Source organism: Camelus dromedarius, chromosome 15, assembly GCF_036321535.1.
Source record: "Camelus dromedarius isolate mCamDro1 chromosome 15, mCamDro1.pat, whole genome shotgun sequence".
Taxonomy (NCBI): domain Eukaryota; kingdom Metazoa; phylum Chordata; class Mammalia; order Artiodactyla; family Camelidae; genus Camelus; species Camelus dromedarius.
Window position 1 is genome coordinate 34,010,321 of NC_087450.1, and position 19,590 is coordinate 34,029,910.

Consider the following 19,590-nt stretch of genomic DNA (forward strand, 5'->3'; position numbering starts at 1 on the left):
GAGTAAATCCTGTAGTCTTACTATGTTGGGAAAGGGAGGAAATGTGCCATAAATGTACTAATTGGGACAACGTGTCCATATTACAAATAACTAAGAGTAATCAATAGTTGTTAAGAAAAGGTCCATGGAAACATCCTTTTGTGAGGTGAGAATAATAATTTTAATCACTAATTGTTTAAAAAATGATACCTCTAATTTTATAGGTCTTTGGTTTTAGTATTCATATATTATAATAAATCCAATTTCCACAGGCAAGTCAAAGGTTTCCAGCTGGATCCTAATTCTGAAGTAGAATTCTGAAGCAATGGAGTCTGACTATGTGATGCTTTACTATATTACTATTCTTACATTATCCATTAAAAGTAACAACTTCAAGTTTTCAATGGAGAGCTGCTTTTACTGAGGGCAGTATCACCCTGCATGACCTCCACCATTTAGCCATGTTAGATACCTCAGCCTTCTAAAGCTCCAGTCTCAGGATGAGATGTAGGCTGCTGCTTTCTGTCAAGGACACTTTTTCTTCCTTCTTAGGCCCAATCCAGCTATTCTCATCTCTCTCTCTCAAGATTTTTAACCTCCTTTTTTTCACTGCAATTCCCATTTTACTTCCAGGTTTTAGGCAACCTTAAAGACTACTGGTTCATTCTAAAACTTTATTTTCCATTTCATTTTCAACTGAGATCCTCCAAATTCTCCATTTCGAAACTGGCTATTCTATATACCTGGCTGTTCCACAGCCTTAATGTTGAAACTGCAATTGCAATGGTCTTTTCTTGGTTCTTATTCTTCTTGATCTCCCTATAAGCACTGAGACTCCTGGTAACTCTCTCTTTTCTTGTTCAGGGGCACTAAATAAAGAGTTTCATCTGCTAACTTAAAAAAAAAAATCCTACTTCTGTAAATCCTCGCAGGATCTTTTCTGGTCATCTAACTGTGGGACAAAGATTCCTTGGCTTCATAGCTCTTTTCTCTTTCGTGGTGATCTCAACCAGTTTTAAAGATTCTTGTGGATAACTCAGAAAATCTGTATCTTTAATCCTATTTGAACTTTCAATGGCTTACTATGTGAGTTTAAACTGGTAAGAGAAGTTACAAAACACTACTATTTTTTAAAATTCTATTTCCTTCATGCTGGCTATCTCTTGCTTCTGTTAATACATGACAGATTTATTCACACTATCCTGGATGCCTCACATTCATATCCATCTTTCTCCCTTTACTTGCACTGTTTCCCTAATGTCTTGTACATTCATTATGACTAAGCTTAAATACAATTTCTTCTGTGAAGGCTTCACCAAACACTGAAGATTTGGGATGATTTCTCTCTTTATCTTTATACTGCTTAAATTAACATGGATCTGTAATATCTCTTTCTAATGATTTTGTATTAACCTTTTGGAAGGAAAGGTGCAACATAGTCAAAATGTAGGTTATATATGCTTAATAAGTAACTGGGTGAGTAATTTGATAAAAAAAAAAAAAGTGAAAAACACAGTCATGGAGAACCTTTAAAATAAAATGTATGTTCATGACTCTCATACTGTTTCCGTGCAGCTCACTCTCTCCTGGTCTGGGTAAGAGATGGGCCTGCGACTGAAGTATGTGCAAATTAAAAAGAATGACTTTAGTATGAGAATACTGTACCTTTAGGCCCTTTCCCAGGTGTGGGTTCTACAGTAGTTTTGCTCCATATAAGTATGACTCCACCTGAGTCTCCAGTAAGAACATCTCCATTCCCCAAGAATGCTAAACACTGCACAAACTTTGGTTTATCGTATTTCTACAATGAAACAATGAGAATTTTTAGTTTTCCCTTTGGCATGATGATGTTATGCTTACTCAACAATGAAAAAATTAAAGTTTTATAATGAAGTTTTAACATTCTGATACCTACCCCAAAAATTCCCTGTTTTCTTGCTAGTGAATTACCACTCCAGGTCCAAAAAAAAATATGAGATTTACCACATGTTATTATGGTATTTGCATCTGTTGGATGGAATTCCACAGCCAAAACAACTTCATTTGTTGTCTGTGGAAAGAAAAATTAAGTTTTAGATGAATGTATATCCTTATCTCCATTAAGTACCAATCACAGGTACTGATAATCAAAGACAGGGGAAAATCTTAAGGAAATGACTTTTCATCCAAGATCTATTTTCCTGAAAAACTTTAGTAGTAGATTTTTAGTATAATGATTTAAATTTGATGCCTTTATCCTATTACAGCATCTTTTATGCTATCTATATATAGTAACTCTGCACTAGGAAGGTATTTATATGAATTACAGTTTTAGATTATTTTAATTTCTTGCACCTTCAGGGAAAGGTACACTAAAACTAGTAAATGAAAGTGCAATGCACATTCTGTCTTAAAGACAATGCCACTTCAGTCTTAAAAAAACCCAATTTTATTCTTCTTTGTACTATTATTATGGATGATTCATTTAACAAATATATCTGATAAAGAGATTCATCCTCAGGTTGAAGGAAGGCACAGAATGGTCACTACTGATTCCTAAAGAATGAAAAAACAAAATGCAAAAGGCTTTTATGCTCATTCCTCAAAAAAACCTAGAAAAAACCAAGAGTTAAGTTTAAAAGAACTGGAGTGAGAAAGGAAGAAAGCAGCCTGGAAAGTCACAAAGTAAGTACAAGTACAGTTTTTTCACTGACATACTGAATTGAGGATATTTTTAAAACAGTATGTATATTTCTAAATGTTCAGTAAATCACAACTGAATTCTTACTAAATTGATGCTTTATGGTAAAAACACCTATTCAAACTTAACAGTGAGGTAAAACATGCTTGTAAAGCTGTTTATTGTTAGCCGGTGTTCATCTGCAGGGTGATCAATGTTTATTTTTTAACTCAACAAAGAACTTTACGTGTATGGAAGCCTTTCCTTACTGCAAACCAATATGGTAAACATGGTAATCTTAGGAACAAAGTGGTTTAAAGAAATACATTTTACTTTCTTATACTAATAAAATGACACTTGAAAGAACTGATGTAAATTTTAAAATTTTCCCATGGCTTAACAGCTTCACAAATTTTATACTTCTATTACTAACATTTGAGCAAGAGAGCCTTGTATAGCTACATAAATAAAACTCAAGCTATCCAATCTAAATGCTTTTTCTCCTTAACTAGATTTAAGATTATAAGATAAAGGAAAAGGACAGTATCTTTTTTTATACAATTCTCCACAATGATTAGTAAGGAACTATACATACCTAGTGGGTCAAAGTATATTTTATTTTTTTATATATATACTTCTTTGGGCTTATACGTAGGAGTGGAACAGGATGGGTCAGAGGGTATGCATACGTGTGTGTTCACCTTAACTAGGTAATGTCAAATAATTTTTCAAAATGGCTGCACCAATTTCCATGACCAGCAGCAGTATATGAGAGTTTCAGTTACTTCACATCCTCACCAGTCTTGGTGATTTTGTCTATTCTTACCCATTCATATTTCTACATGTATTCATCTTGCCATCTTCTATGAAAATCATGCTGGAGTTCTGACTATACTGAATGTATAGATAATACACAGAGAAGTTACATCTTTACCATATTGTCTTCTATCCATTATTACTGTATAATCCTCTGATTATTTAGGTGTTCCTTAATTTCTGTCAATCAGGTTTTGAAGTTGCCTTACTGAATTTTAAACTTACATAAGTAAACAAGTAATGCATCAACGGCCCAAATCCTTGTGACTTAAGCAAGGACAGAGCTCACATACAGAAGAACAAAATAAGGTCAACACACAGGGAGGAGCCAAGAGGAGAGAGAGAGAATCAGTAGTCTAGTCCCCCAGTCAAGTCATTCCTGAGGCAAAACCTCCCTCTGATCTTTAGTAGAGGTTTTCTTTTCCTCCCTCAACATGAATCAATAAATTCTCCTTAAGTTTGCTTTAGTTGTTTTGAAGTCATCTGCAATGAAAGAGTTCTAATACAGACAGCTGGGAGAAAGAGTTGAGAGAATCTGCTGACTGACTGGACGTGAAAAGTGAGGGAAAAGGAGTCATGAATGACGCCCAAGTTTCTAGCCTGGGCAACTAAATGGAATGTAATGTTAATTATTGAGAGGCAAATCTAGTTGGGGGCTAAGAAATTTGATTGGTACAGATTTGGACATGTTGCTCTTGATTTGCAGGATGAGGCATTCAAATAAAGATGCCCAGGAGGCAATAAGAAATATAGGTTTAAATCTGTGAGAGAGATCTGGGCTGGCGTTAACAGACATGGGCCACACCGAATCGTAATTAAGGCCAAGAGAGCAACGGGAGCGGTACATGATTATCAGCAGAAGACAGCGGATATAACTCCAAAGAATACCATCATTTAAGGTCCTGGGAAGGAGACCAAGGAGTGACCAGCAGGAGGAAAACCATAGATTTCATCTGGTAGCCTTTACTACAAAGGATCAAAATTAACGTATTTCACTTCGGTGTAACTTCCCTATGGTTTCAGTGTTAAATTACTCTGAACGATGGCTGAAAGACAACCTATCTCCATTCATGTTTTCTGAAGTTTGAGCTTTTGTGACACCTTACATTCCTTTCATCAAGTACAATCAAATCTACTCTACTTCTTTCAAAAGCTTAACTTACACTATTTAAAAGAAATAACCTCTTTTCATCCAACAAGCTGAAAGTGTAAAGCTTATAGAAAGCAAAACTAAGAGAGCAACTGAAGAGGAATGTGGTGTTACTTAAGAGTACAGCAAATACGTGACAGGCTTTTTTTAGTCATCCTGTCACTCTGAATCCCTCTGAAAGCCTGTCAGAGGGAGGCCATTTCTGAACCATATGAACGCAGTTGCCGTGCTAACCTTGCATTCTTCTCTTACAAGTTATGGCCTGACCCTATTCTACAGCAGGTAAAAATGCTGTAGCATTTTATGTAATAATCCCAGAAACATAATTAAGATAAAAAAAACTCATCATTACATATGCTTTACAGTTATGTTGGTCATATTCCTGAGGTTAAGTTTTTCCTTTAGATTTTTTTAAGCTTTGAAGATTGAACAAAATAACATTTTGTTAAAGAAGAAAAAGCCAGGCAAAATATTCTTAATTCTGAGACTAGACACCCATCTACTTTGGCATCCATCACATGTGTCAGGAGTACAACGGGTCTGAGATATTACCGAAATTGGTTGAAGCTGATGACTATTTTATCTTAAGAGTCCCATAAGAATGATGACAAATCAATAAACTTGATTAATTTGGCCAGTTGGTGTGTTCTTGCAACCTAAGGAAATGCACTATTCTTCCAAGGATCTGCAAAACAAATACTGTATTCTGAAAGATAATACTTGATTAAAATTTTTTTACCTTTATTTCTGCTCCTTTTGATTTTTTCTGCCAATCCCATACAGTAAGCATATGCTCATTGGAGTCATCAATAACACATAAATGAACACCTGAATCCTAAAGAAAAAGTCAATTTAAATAAGGCATTTTAAAATTTTCAGACAAAGCTGATATTCTAAGAAGAAATACCATATTATTAAAACTGCCAACATTAAGATAATCCAAAATCCTTTAAACTCATGATTCCTTTAAATATAATGAATATACTATTTACTAAGACTGTATTTTCTTCAGAAATATTATAAAGATTCTTAAACTTTTTTTTCTATTTTTAATTTTTTTCCCTAGGTTGCTCTCCATTTGTCATCAAGCCACTTCTATTACTCAGAGATAGCAAACAATTAATTTGAGGATACCCTAGACCATTCTGAATCTTATGCTTCCTTCTTGCTGACTGTATTTAAAGTATTTTCCTTTGCAGTAGACATGAAATGTCTGTAACGTCACAACTTTGCTCCTAAATTTTGACAGTTTGATGGAACAAGTTGAAATTAATGGCTATTTTCAAGTTTCCCAATTTCAGTTTTCCATGATATACCTGATTTACATTAACACGAATAAATAAGATAAGTAAAAACATAACTAAATTCCTTTTAATCTATTTTTCTGAAACTATTTTCATTCACATAATTTGTACCTCCAAGTTTAAGGAAAAAAACCACAAATGATATTAAAAGACTATTTTTTTTTCTAGTAGCATTTGTAGTGTATGCCTTATGATGTCTACGGAACAAAGAAATGTGGTGGTGATGAGTGAGAAGTACTGAGGAAGAGCAGAGCTTACTCTCTTTACTGTATCTGTCTTTTACCCCATACTGGAATGATTGCCTAAACTAGGAAAAGTTATAGAGTACAAGGCAATCCAAGATAGTCTTAACACTGTAACAGCAGTATCAACAAGATGACAACAGTTGCTGCCACAGAAATTTTAGGGAGTAAAACAGGTAATAAAAGTGTTTCCCTTCTGCCATCTTATCTTCTTTTTCAAATGCCTTTCTCCCAATTCTTGACTCATTAAGACCCCTTGACATTCAGTGCTTTCAAGCTAGTAAAGTTCCTATATCCACCCAGACTTATCTTTCTGCTCTAAAAATGTCCCTTCCTCTTCCATGTCTCACAAATCTCCCATAATCCAGAATATAACTGCTGATAGCTAGGAACTGAACAGATAACATGAATACATAAATGTATTCTAAAGCATGAATGAATCCCAATAAAATATGGAGAGGTACTTGTGTCTGAAATTAAAAATTATGGATCCTAAAATGTAGAAGTTCTCCTGTATACACTACAATATATGATTCAAGCTGAAGCAAGGCAGGCAGGGTATAGCTCACTGGTATAGCGCATGCTTAGCATGCATGGGGTCCTGGGCTCAATTCCCAGTAGCTCAACTAAAATAAATAAATAAATAAATAAAAACCTAATTACTTCCCTCTACCTCCCTAAAAATGCTAAAGTAAAAGCACATCTTACTGCTTGTTTCAATTTTACTATGCTATGTGTGCAGTGTCATAACCATTTCTTGTTATTACATTAGCATCCTATTTCAGGACAGAAAAAAATTATGTATAATTAAGTGTAATATCCTGGATCCTATCTACACCAAAGGACGTTAGTACTGAGGTTAAAATGCTGGCCATTGCTAAGCACTAGCTAACATCTCATTTTTCAATTCAGAGTTATCACTTTATATGAACACATACACACACACACACACAAACTGAGCTTAACTTCTTTTCTGCGTCTTTGTGTAGCTTACTTATTCCTTTGAAAACTGTTACTTACAGCTTTTGAAAAATCCAGGCATCCTACTCCACGTTCGAAAGTTCCAAGTCCAATAATTTGCAGTGTAGATAGACTAACTGAATCCCACACTCTGACATGGGGTTGCAGGGGCTGCAAAAATAAGGGGAAAAACACAAGCTGGTAGGGCTTTACTAGTGTTTAGGTAGATGAAAATAACCATTACCACAAGAACTGTTTGCCGTCTTTAAAAAATAATAGGTATGGATAGACATCTAATAAAAAATAGCTACTACATTTACACAAGCCCTGAAAGAATCTCGAACAAGTATTTTCTTCTCATACCATGAAAATAAGGAAATAACAAATGATGATAGTAGCAGAAAATGATTTGAGTATTTACTAAGTATCTTACATGTATTAATGTTTTTAATTCCGCATAGTTCTACGGGTTATGCACTATTATAATCACCATTTAACAGATGAGGAAACTGAGACAGAGATTTAAACAACTCGCCCATAGTTATCCAGCGATTAAAAGGTGGAGTCAGGATTCTAACCCCAGTAAGTCTGCTCTGTAAACATGATCTTTACTCCTGAGAAAATGATGTCTTTTTTTTAAAAAAAAAAAGAAATAAGTGTCCAATAAATTGCTAAGGAAACAGTCCTTAAATAGAATTTAGAACTGGAAGGGGTCTTAAAAGTCATTCAATATAATCCTTCTAAGTCCTTTTCTTTAAAGAAGCTGAAGCCAGAGACTGTTGTGAGTATAGTCAGTCATATGTATGCTAATCAGTCATCATTAATATTCACTGTTGATCCTTACAAATAATGGATTTGTCATGTAAGCCAACTTAATAATATGAAATAGTAACTGAAAAATGTTTTAAGTGTTCAGTTCTAATCACATATAAAATCAAGGGCCCATCCATTTAGGGAAATTTCAATACCTTCTGGCAAACATAGATAATTTATTCTGTTTAGAAAATATGTAACAAGTTTATTAGTTCTCCCATTTTTACAAGTAAATAGTTTCTTTAGGGAGAACGCTTTTTTTAAAAAAAACATTTTAATATGATTCTCTTTTGTTTTTTTTGGAATGTTATTACATTCTAATATTTTTTCCCTGCTTATACTATAAATCCCTTGATAGTTTCATTTAAAAAGAATACAATAAATGAGCTGTGGTTAAAATTACAACCAATTCCATTCTAGTAGCAATATCACTAGGTACAGAATGCATAAAACTGTGTCACTCACCCTTCCATCCTTATCCACTCCAGCTATCTGTCCAGTTGCAATCCTAATTTTGTCAGGATGTATAGCAAGGCTAAAAAGCAGTATTAACAACAGTTTTAAATACAGGTAACATGTAAAACAGCAGAATCATGCCTCAGTATCAACATTTTTCAAACAAATAGTCTTTAAATCATTAATAAATGCCTCTGTGACTCATTTATTTTATTTTCTTTAGCAAATCAAATAAACATCAATTACCTAAAGGATTTCTTTCCTAAGTTTTCAGCTGTACTTCTTTCTTTTTAAAACTGAGCAAATTATTGGAGCACTAAATATGAAGAAAATATTTACTCATAATTGTCGCATGATAAACTATTTTCTTTTGTTCCTTTTGAGTCCTGAACATAGGCAAAAATATTCACATGGCTTTATTAATAGTGAAGATGCAACACTGCATTGTGCAATTTCACTTTATTAAAACATAAGCATTTTCCCATTTTGCCATATAATTCTTACGCATATTATTAACAGCTCTTCTGTCATTTCTAAAGGAACACAGCAGTGAACACCTTCACATTTAGGCCACCTACTTTTTAATTCATTTTTAATGCTAAACTCTTATAAGTCAAACTTTGGGCAAGGAACTATTAAGTACAAATTGAAAATACTGCAGCATATATGCCCACATTTCTCATGATAAATATACAAGTGATGAGCAAGATTTTTTAAGAGATGTCTTCACATTCGTATCTAAAATCTTCCTACGTCTTGCAACCAAGGGGTAAACTCAGCTGAGAATATAAATTTTTTGTTCTTGGTATGTATTACTCATCATTTTCCAGAAGAGTAGTAGCAATTTAAATTGTCATAAGAAATAAAAATGTTTTAAAATTTTCACAACTTTTAAACTTCCCCATATTAAGAATAGTACCTTTTAAAATGCCTTGATGATTGATTGGTATAATTGATATCACTTTAATTTATTTGATCACTAAGGAGGCTAGATTTCATCAATATGTTTCTTTAAGTAATTCTATTTCCCCTTACTTAAATAGTTTATGTCCTTTATTGAGGTCAATTATATTAAAAGTAACTAAAAATCTAACGTTAACATTCTGCCATATTTAATTCAAATCTTTAAAAACACATTCAAAAGAGTAAAATCGCTGAATTAGGTAATATATGTGCATGGTTCAAATATCAAAAGCTATAAAAAGACACTGAGTGCAAGTCTCTTTCCTATTCTGCCCCCATGTGCTAAATCTCATCTACCCTGCTGTTATCCCGGCTCTCTGAAACCCTAACCAGGTAATCACAGTAATCAGTTTCTTCTTATTAATAATTCTGGAACATTTTTACATATGTGGAAGGCAAGATAAATATTTGTTTTCTACGTCCTGTTCACACAAATGGTAGAACACTGCACATTTTCCCATTCTTTAAATCTGTACTTAGGAATACATCTTGGGGATCTTTCCATATCAACACAGAGACCTTCCTCACTCTTCCTTTATAGCTGGCTGCATGGTAACCTGTGGGTACACTACAACTTCCCTAGCCCCAGCTAAAAGATATTTAGGCTGTTTCTGAACTGTATTATTACAAACAATGTTGTAATAAATAATTCCGTACGTAAATTATTCTTCCTTTGAGAAAGGCAATAGTTTAATCATCTCTAAAAGTTTAACAATACCTATGTAATATTTTAATAGTCTAATATATATTCATTTTTTTCTAGATAAAGATATAGTTGCCAGAATAGTACAGACATAGAAGAAAAGCTTTTAAATGTGGGAAAATAATGGATTTAATCAATAGACAATTGAACTTAACAAGAAGTCGTGAAAGTGAGTAAATTTAAAACATGCCTAAACATTTACAAGGTGTTCTCAGATTTTTTATGGTTTGACATCCTATGGGGTATTTTGATCCTTATTCAGCCATGATTTCCTCCACCCACCTCTGCCCCAAAGCCTCAAGTCCAAAATTCATCTACATAAAATAAATTCTCAATCAATATTTAATAATCAGTAATCACTCTCAGAAATATGACATAAGTCTAGTCTGCCCCCCATAAATTTGATGTTATAGACCAGAAGAAAAAGACCATAAAAGATCTGAGAAAGCAGAAGACGTCCCAATTGAAATTAACAGATGAGATGTTTTACTGCTGCGGATACCACACAAACCGTTCTGGAGGCCTGTTAAGTCTTTTTTTCTTCTTAAAATGTATTCCACAGAATGCCCATAATATCCTTAAGTTTTGAGTTTCTCACAAGAAATCATTTCCAATAAAAACCCAGATTAAAAAAAATACAAAAATGAGGGCATGAAATTAAAAAATGAACAAACGTTAAATGATACCAACCATTTCACACAGTCTGTATGACCCAGGTAGTGTCGTTGAGTTCTCTCCTCATAATTAAATAGTACTACTACTGATGCTATGAAATAAACAATTTCCCCGGTAGGAAGAAGGTAAACATTAGCGCGACAGTCCTTTCCTCGATAACCATATCTTAACAGAAAGAGTCAAGGTTTTTAATAACCATAATTTTCAAAGTGTTAAATTAACAATTTTTTCATGGATACTCAAGGGAATCAGGAAGGTGTAAGGAAAGAGGACTGGGAAACTCATATCCTGCCATGAGCCCTGTGTAACTCTGAGACTTTTAATATGCTTATATCTTAGTTTCCTTATTCACCAAGTGTCAGGCATAGAGCTGAACATTCAGTCTTGAACAAAACAAATGCGGGGCCTATGTCCCTGGAGTTTATGCTATTGCAAAGGTGACAGAAGTAAATACCAAATATATCATTAGAAACTGTAGAAATAAAAATAACAGGATGCTAGTAGAAAGCATAAAAGGAGGATCTAACTGAAATGGAGAGAAAGTGAGAGATCAAAAGAAGGGCAATCTGAAAAAGTGACACTTATGCTTGACCTACATGATAAAGAAGAGACAGCCAGGCACTGTTTGGTACAGGCAGAGTACCTGCTAAAAAGTTGTTCAGAATTACAGGACTGGTGAGTTTTCCCAAGCTAATTTCTGCCAAAAGGAGGGAATGATTCAAGGGCTGGAGGAAGAAGTCGGAGAATGGAGGCAGAAAGCAGAGTTCAAACTATTAGCTCCCTTCTGCTTTGCTGAGAGTTTCTAAGAGAAGTGAGACTTTCTAAGTGAAATCAGGAGAGCTCTGTTTTATATATTCATTTTTTAAAAAGTTCGGTGGTGAAGAAGTTAATTCTGGAGTTAGAATCTACCCTGTTAACCTGAGCTCTTAATAAAGTAATTCACATTATTTTATATGTTACAAATGCTTAACTGATGTTCTTCTTACTTAATTCTTACAACACACCTGGGAGGTACGAGTTATTAACCTCTTTTTATAAGTGAAGAAAGTAAGGTTCATTGTGGGTAAGTGGCAGAGCCAAGACTCAAACACTAGCCTTCCAGTGCTACCCTGATGCCTTTCTACTGCACAAGTATCTACCTTGACATTCACAGAATACTGCTTGCCCTATCTGAAGATATTAATTTTAGTGGTTTTAAATTGCTAACAGCGAAACATACATAACATGTGAAAGGATCAGAGATGACATCTCTTTACTTTCTCAAGTGGTTGCTATGTTTATTATGTTTACTCTTTTCATATAAAGACAATTTTGAAAGGTTAGGTAAACTATTTTTTCTTATACTGAAGACATAGCAAACAAATTTGCTGTCATGCCAGAAAAGGATACGCCCACTCCAGTTTGAGCTTCTCAGGAGGCAGTTCTGTTCTGATGTCGTCATAGTTGTCAACATCAGAAGGAATGAACATCGTAATTGGCCGACCTCGCATAAACATTTTAACATATTCTCCTTCTGTTGAAACACAAGACAAAAATTAAGACAGATGTATTTGCTGAATGATCACAGAAGAGTGGATTATTAATGTGATGCAATAAAAACAAGATAAAAAATAACTACTTCAGAGTTCTATTCTCATTGTATATAAAATTGTTTTTGTATAAAGACCTAGTCTGAAACATTGTAGGAAAAACCACTGGTCATTTCCTTAAGTGAGAGTAACTATTTTCATAATTAAAATATAACTAAAAGAAGGTCAGAAAAGCTGATACAGAAAAAACGCAAAAGAAAACAGTTTTGTAATGCAAGTTTCTGACAGTTGAAAAGAAGAAAGACAATCAGGGTAGATAACAACCATGAGCACCACACTACTTTGATCAACTCATTGATGTTTAATGACATACAAAAAACTTGGCCTCAGAATATACCACGAGGAGAGGAGTCAGACACCTTCATAAATCAGGATGGGGAGAGAGAGAAGAGCTCTGCCACACAGGGCGGTGGGAGGGAAAGAGGACCAGCTTCCCTCACTTCACAATCCTGCCTACAATCAATCTTGAGTCCAAGCAATTAAATTCAATTATAATATGCTAACACTTTAAAGACAGTGCTAGGAAACAGTTTTCTAGTTAGCAGCATAGGTATAAACACAGCAGCATGAACATCTTTTACTTACACAAACCAATAGTTGCTTATAAGGTCTGCAATAGTCTAAAGCTTAAAAAGACAACTCTAGAATCAAATCAGTACTTATTGCATACCTTTTACAAATGGAAACAATACTTAAGTGAACAGATGAGATTGTTTCTTATGTCTTAAAAACACACACACACACACATACACAATACCCATCCCTGGCCCCAGCACCCTGACCTACATACAGACAGGTTTAACAACATTGATACTAGTTGTGAAATATTTACAAAAGAACCTAAAAGGGAAGGAGAAAATAAGGACTGAATACAGAAGCATAGGCAATATTGAGAACATGTCAACTTGTCAGGCATAACATGAAAATAGTGTTAGAAACAGACTGAAAATGTGATCATCAATAGAGGCTGATACAATCTTATGACCTCTATTAATGACTGAAGCTATTAAGGAAAAGAGAACATAGTAATTCAGTAGTTTACATAATGCAAACCATGGAAGAAGAAGGAAAGAGAAATTATTTGCTGAATGTCTGCAAGTATTTCTTCAGAGTCAGATTTAAAAGTTGTGCCTGTTATGGGTGAGAAGTTCAAGTTATTTTTATTATTATTACTCACAGTGTGCTCAGCCTCAGGGTTTGATCTAAGAACAGGCTAAGACCTCCCACACCATGGTTTTAACACCACATGATGTATGTCTTTATTGCTTCTGAATCTAAGAGTGGGCTCTGCTTCCTGACGAGTTTTAGCATAGCTAAATTCTGATAACTAAATGATCACCAGAGGCAACTATTTCCCTCTGGCAATCATTTTTGTATCCCCTTGTCCTTTTTTGTACAGTTTACTTTCTAAAGGTGCCAATTTGTTACATAATTTTCTCTCCAGGTTTTTTTTTTAAAGAATATAAATTATTAAAGGGAGATATCCTGTCCTTCGGAATTTCTTCCAGGATCTTTGATCAGAGGTGTATACCATAAATGTTTTCTGAATGAAAAAAATAAAACACTTAATAAATGCCAGTTAAAAGAGATTACATGTCCAGCAAAGGCATCAAAGAAAAAAAAAACGCTCTCCTTTGTTAAAAGAGCTCAAAATATTGTATTGATTCCTTTATCAAGTGTCATGCAGCACAAGCAACCAAGTATAAGCAAAGCAACTACGTATCTGGCACCTATGAACTTTTCTAATATAATATAAAAATGGCAATACACGTTAGGATGAAAATGCGTTTCCTGCCTGTAAACTGCAGTAAGTACGTTGGAGGCCAAGCATATAATCCGGGCACTGTGAACAATTTCTGAGACTGAGAGGGAGGCAATGCATTATAATGGAAAGAACATGAGCTTTGGAAAAAGACTGATGGGGATCTGAATTCCCGCTTTACCCCTTCCCAGCTATGTGACTTTTGCCTCATTCTCCTAATAAGCACAATGCTAATACTACTTACCACTTAGAATTATGATTGATTAAATAAGATATCACACTGTAAAGTATAAGGTCCTTGACAAATATTTATTTCCTTCCCTTAGAGAAGAATTTATGACCATTCTAAACACTGTCTAGGAATTGCTGATAAGACATGATTTAACACACTGTAATCTCTCTTCATAAGCTTTAAAGTGACTGTCCACAGAATAGCAAGTGTAGGAAAATAAGCTAGAATTCTGTAGATTCTATCATGTACACTTTAATACAGGGGTCACAAGTTCAAGCATCTACAGGCCCAGGCAGGAAATGCAAAATGAGGACTGGTTGGTGTAGGGGCACTGGCGTACACCGGACTCCATCTCAGGGAGGCAGCAGCTAATCATTCTCATGAAAGATGTGGGCCCAGGGCTGCTAGATCTTCTCATTTTTCAAGAGAAAGAGAAAATCTGTAATTTACTGTGACATCTCCCAATCTTTAAATGTTTACTCCTTTGCCAACAAAGGGAGAATACCATGAGAAAACATCCTTGGCCTGTATACAGCTCACAGGTCACCAGTTCACAATTTTAGAATTATGTGAGTCTTTACCTTGAGAATCAGATAAAATATATACATGAAGAACCTCTTTCCTCCTCAATCACTGTTGAGTCAAATTCTCACGATAACCTTTTTTTGAGGCTGACAGGTTTCTTGATCTTACAGTCAAACGACTTAACAATTTGTTTTACCCCAATGCTACTTTCTGGTTGTCTGCATTGTAAACTATCATGAAAGTCAAGGGGAAGTAATGGGCCATGGGACTGGTCAAAGAAGACTATGAGATTAGTAACATTAATACATTGATAAAGTCTGCTGGTCCAGAAAATCAATGTGAAGAAAAGAAATGATTAAACTACCTATCTCATGATAATCAGTGAACACAGTCTAGGGCCTTACATATGTATTCAACAGTGAAGCTGCAGTTTTTTAAAATGTAATTAATCTCAACATTTTATCTCCTACCTTGAAAGTTCCTGGGACTGAGAGGGAGGCTATACAGCATAGTGGAGAGAACACAAACTTTGTGATAAAGGCAGACCTTGTTTGAATCCCAGCTTTATCACTTAACTAGCCTATGCTCAAATAAAATAAATATTCCTAATTGAATCTGATCAATGATAACATAGCTTAATTACAAAAGAAGAAATTCTGTGGGATATTGTTGATACCATAAATGTTATTATTATTAGTTCATTTCTCTAGACACATACAATATTGGAACTGTATGAAATCTTAGAGCTCACCTAGTCCAAACCCTTACTTTTAAAGAAAGGGAAACCAAGGCTCAGAGGTCAAATGAGTTTTTAGACTGTGCTCCAAAATATTATGTTACTTAGAACTTGGGAAACATTTTCATTCTAAACTATGTTCTAGATCAGCACTGTCCAAAATGATAGTCACTGGTAGAACATTTAGAATGCAGCTAGTGTGAATTGAGATATGCTTTCAGTGTGATATACACACCAGATTTTGAAGACTTAGTCTGAAAAAAAAAAGGGTAAAATATCTCATTAACGACTTTTTATAGATTACACATTGAAATGATATTCTGCATATACTGGGTTAAATATATTAAATTTAATCTTATCTGTGTCTTTATTTTTTTTAAGTGTGACTCCTAGAACATTTTAAATTATATATGTGTTACACATGACATTTCCACTGGACAGTACTGTTCAGGCAGTCTAGTCCACGTAAGTCCAATAACCTGACGGTACAGCTTACTTATAATCCAAATGGTACCAGCTTGAGCTCTGGATCCTAACAGTAGGAAATCAGAGAGTACAACAGAAAAGGAAGATGTTTCTGTTCTATTATCTCTGGGAAGAGTGAATGCCTGGCAAAAATTTGAAACACTTGATGTTACACTTTTCTTTCTATGTGCTTCCTTCTGGCACACCTCTGAGCCTTCCCCTCAGTCTCCTCAGGTTTTGTTAACTCTCCTACTTCAGCATCTCCCCTGGGCTGTCCTATCCCCCAGCATGCTCCAGACTGCAAGATGATCTTCATATTCCCTGATCCAGACTTTCTGAGATAGTTATCTTACATGCTCTGAGAAAAGCAGTACTGCTGAAATGACTCATACTGATACAAACAACTGTTTACTAACAGTATGTATATATTTATAAGATGTTTATCAAAATTTATTAATCTTTCACAGACTGTAACACAGTGAAAGGAAAAAAAAAGAAGAGTAGAAGAAAATTAGTACTGGGTATACTCTGCTCCAAGATTAGTTCCTTCTATGCTTTTTTTCATAGCCTGCTCTATTTCTGCACCTAGAGACTGAAAAAAAAAAAAAAAAAGGCTTTGAAAGGCAATAGCAGAGCCTCAAGGGTTTGGACTATGACTTATCTGTGTAATGGGTACTGCCCATAGAAAGCCTTCTGAACTTCTGGAATGCTTAGTTTAAAGCATCTTTCTCCCAAACTTTTCACTTCAGGAATTCATTTTTATTTGTATTTCACAATCTGTAGAACTGAAGATCACCACCTGCTCAAACTGAATTTTATATTTAACTAAAATGCAGCAGTGTGCTGCTACCTAATTCCAGCAAACAAACAGAAAATTTAAGAATCTTTACTTAGTTTGAGCTTTTTCTCTGATACTAACCAGTTCTATTCCCCAAAACCACAGAGCTAAAGAAAAGGCGGGTGAACAAAATACTGGAAATACTGACTACAATTTAATGGTGGAAAGTGACAAAAACCATTTTAGGAAGGCTAAAATCTTTTCCTAAATGATTTTTTTTAAACAAAATATTTCTAGTCCTAGTTAATGATCTAGTTAAACTGTAGTAATAATTTTTAAAAATTCCACTGAAACAACGTAATCTGTAAGGATCTTTGAATTTTGAACAAGGAAATTGATTTTTCCTGATAAAGTCTCAATTTCACTCCCTTTTAAAGTTTTAGCTGGACAAATAGATCATAAAAGGTAGACTCCAACATAAAAAAAGGGGTGCTCACAAATTCAGAAGGATATATAATCTAACCTTATTTTGCAGATTAAAAAAATTCCCAGTTGTAGTGCTTGCCAAATATTATGCAGTTAGTTTTACTGGCTAGAACAAGAACCCAGGTCTGAAAACTTTAACCAAACACTAAAATGTTACCTTAATTTTAGTCATTCTATAGGCAGAGTTCTACTAGACGGTAAATTTTATTGAATTCTTCATTATTTGAGAAGTGGGGTGAGGGTGCACAATGAAGATATTTAAAAAATATGAACCTAGCCCCTTAGGAGCTTATAACAGAGACATAACCAAGTCTTAAGATATCTGCTAATCAACATATATACTAATATAGTAATAAGCCAATTTGCAGTTAACCATTTTCTTGAATCTTTTTAAACCTCTTTTAATCAGATTTCTCTTTGCTGTTTTGTTTATAACTGTGATTGTCACAAAATTACTTGAAAATATCAGATACGGGAGTTTGTGTAAGCATTTTAGATTATTTTTACTGCCTGAAAAAGGCTTTCTTTTGGAAAAGATGAGAAAGAAGTCTATCCCAACAATATAAGGCACATAAAACTTCTAAAGGATTTTCTATATTGCTAAAAACACTTCTCAACTAAGCAAAACATAGTTGTATTTTAAAACACCCTCAAATCACTCATTTATATTCCCAGGAAGAGTTATTTTAAACATTAAACAAAAAAATTCTTTTCATTTTATCTGGATATAGCAAGTTGGATTTAATTTTTTAAAAATAAATTCAAAAAAGAAACTTCAGGTGTCAAAATATTTGTCCCTCTAGCTGTTTCTCAATTAACTACAGTAGAAAGAGAATCAAGAGGCTCCAGGCAAACAATAAAAACCTATATATGACATTCTAATTAAACAGGATTAAGGAGAGACCTCAATTTTATCCTGAATGATTTCTTAAAAAAAAAAAAACTGACTAAAAAAAAAAAAAAAGCAAAATGTAAAGATCTAATAAATCTGGGTGCCTGAAATATTATTTGTATATATTTTTAGAAAGATTAAAACATTTAACATTCTTTAAAAATCTTGAAGAAGTATTATTAAAGTAAATAATCAGTAGAATATTTTTGGTGAAATTGTTCTTTGGAGAATCAAAAAATATTTGGACAGCCTTGAAACACATTTTAATCCAGAAGACTGTCACCACCACCACCAAGAAATCAGATCTCTGCTTCACAGGGCTTAAAAAAAAAAAAATCTCCAACAGAGAAGAGGTACCCCCTTTTTGGTCTCCTTTTAAAATACAGAGAGTACTTGGACAAAGCCCAGACCTAGGGATCCAAGTAGTGTTTATATAGCCTATTTAAAATAGGCCAGTATCTAAATTTTAGAAGTCAGTGTGTTTTTTGGGAAATGCAGTATTTGGTTTCCTGGTCTTCCTGCTTATTCACACTCAAACAGACTTAAAGCTAGCACCCTGCTTTCTAAATTCTAGAATCGCAAAGTTTTGGATACCATCTCAGAAACAACAAGGAAAGATTCTATCTGTAGCTCAATTAAGGGCTTTTCACTTTTTTTTTTGGTTTATTTCAAGCTGCACAACCTCTCAGCAGGTGACAGTATATTCCCCCAGTAGGTAACACAATACACAGACAGTGTCAGTAGGACACTGCTATCCTATACACCTACAGGTAAATTTTAGCTATTCTTTCAGATACAATTTTAGTTTACACAGGTGTGATCTGGTTTTTGGATAGACTAGGCCTGGAGCCAACAGGTCAGAAAGCAACATAAGGCACTGGCACTGAACAAAAGCACCTGCATTCAAACTCTTCAACAGGTAGATCAAACGTGAGTTAGTGAAGGTTCAGGGGCGGAAGGGGGCGGGGAGGGCGGCTGTCCTCCATTTTCTATTTGCTGCAAGAAGAAAAGCTTTCAAAAATTATTAAAGACGTCACCTTTCATGACGTCTAGTCTAACCCTAAGTATATGTGAGGGAACTAAGGTCTAGGGTCTCAGTCACAGAGAAAAAATTATTACTGGATGAAGAATGTTTCATTTTTTTCATAATTTCCTTTGGCAAATGAAAATTTGAGTTTCACCCCAACCTACATTCATAATTTTAGTCATTGTAAGATTCTGATTCTTTAAACTTCTGTGATTCGGGTCATTTCATCCCCAACTAGGTCTCAGGCTTATAATTCTTACCCTCTTCCCACTAAACAACTCTGCTTCCCTTTCCTAACTGCAGTGACTAATGAAGCTTCTGTTGCTTAGAATGAATCTATTATTTTATAAATGCAATGGTTAACAAATACAAAAGAAA

General features: G+C 34.4%; 1 protein-coding gene across 4 annotated transcripts in view; it reads right to left on the reverse strand.

Moving 5' to 3' along the window:
- EML4 (EMAP like 4) overlaps positions 1-19,590 on the reverse strand; it is a 124,024-nt gene that overhangs the window by 28,764 nt on the left and 75,670 nt on the right. For all 4 annotated transcript variants that reach the window (XM_064494543.1, XM_064494542.1, XM_010997142.3 and 1 more), the window contains 7 exons: positions 12,110-12,233; positions 10,736-10,885; positions 8,389-8,458; positions 7,171-7,281; positions 5,344-5,439; positions 1,895-2,029; positions 1,645-1,780 (listed from right to left, as the gene is read on the reverse strand). In XM_064494543.1, coding sequence (XP_064350613.1) covers positions 1,645-1,780; positions 1,895-2,029; positions 5,344-5,439; positions 7,171-7,281; positions 8,389-8,458; positions 10,736-10,885; positions 12,110-12,233 — 822 coding nt within the window. The remainder of the gene's footprint in view (positions 1-1,644; positions 1,781-1,894; positions 2,030-5,343; positions 5,440-7,170; positions 7,282-8,388; positions 8,459-10,735; positions 10,886-12,109; positions 12,234-19,590) is intronic.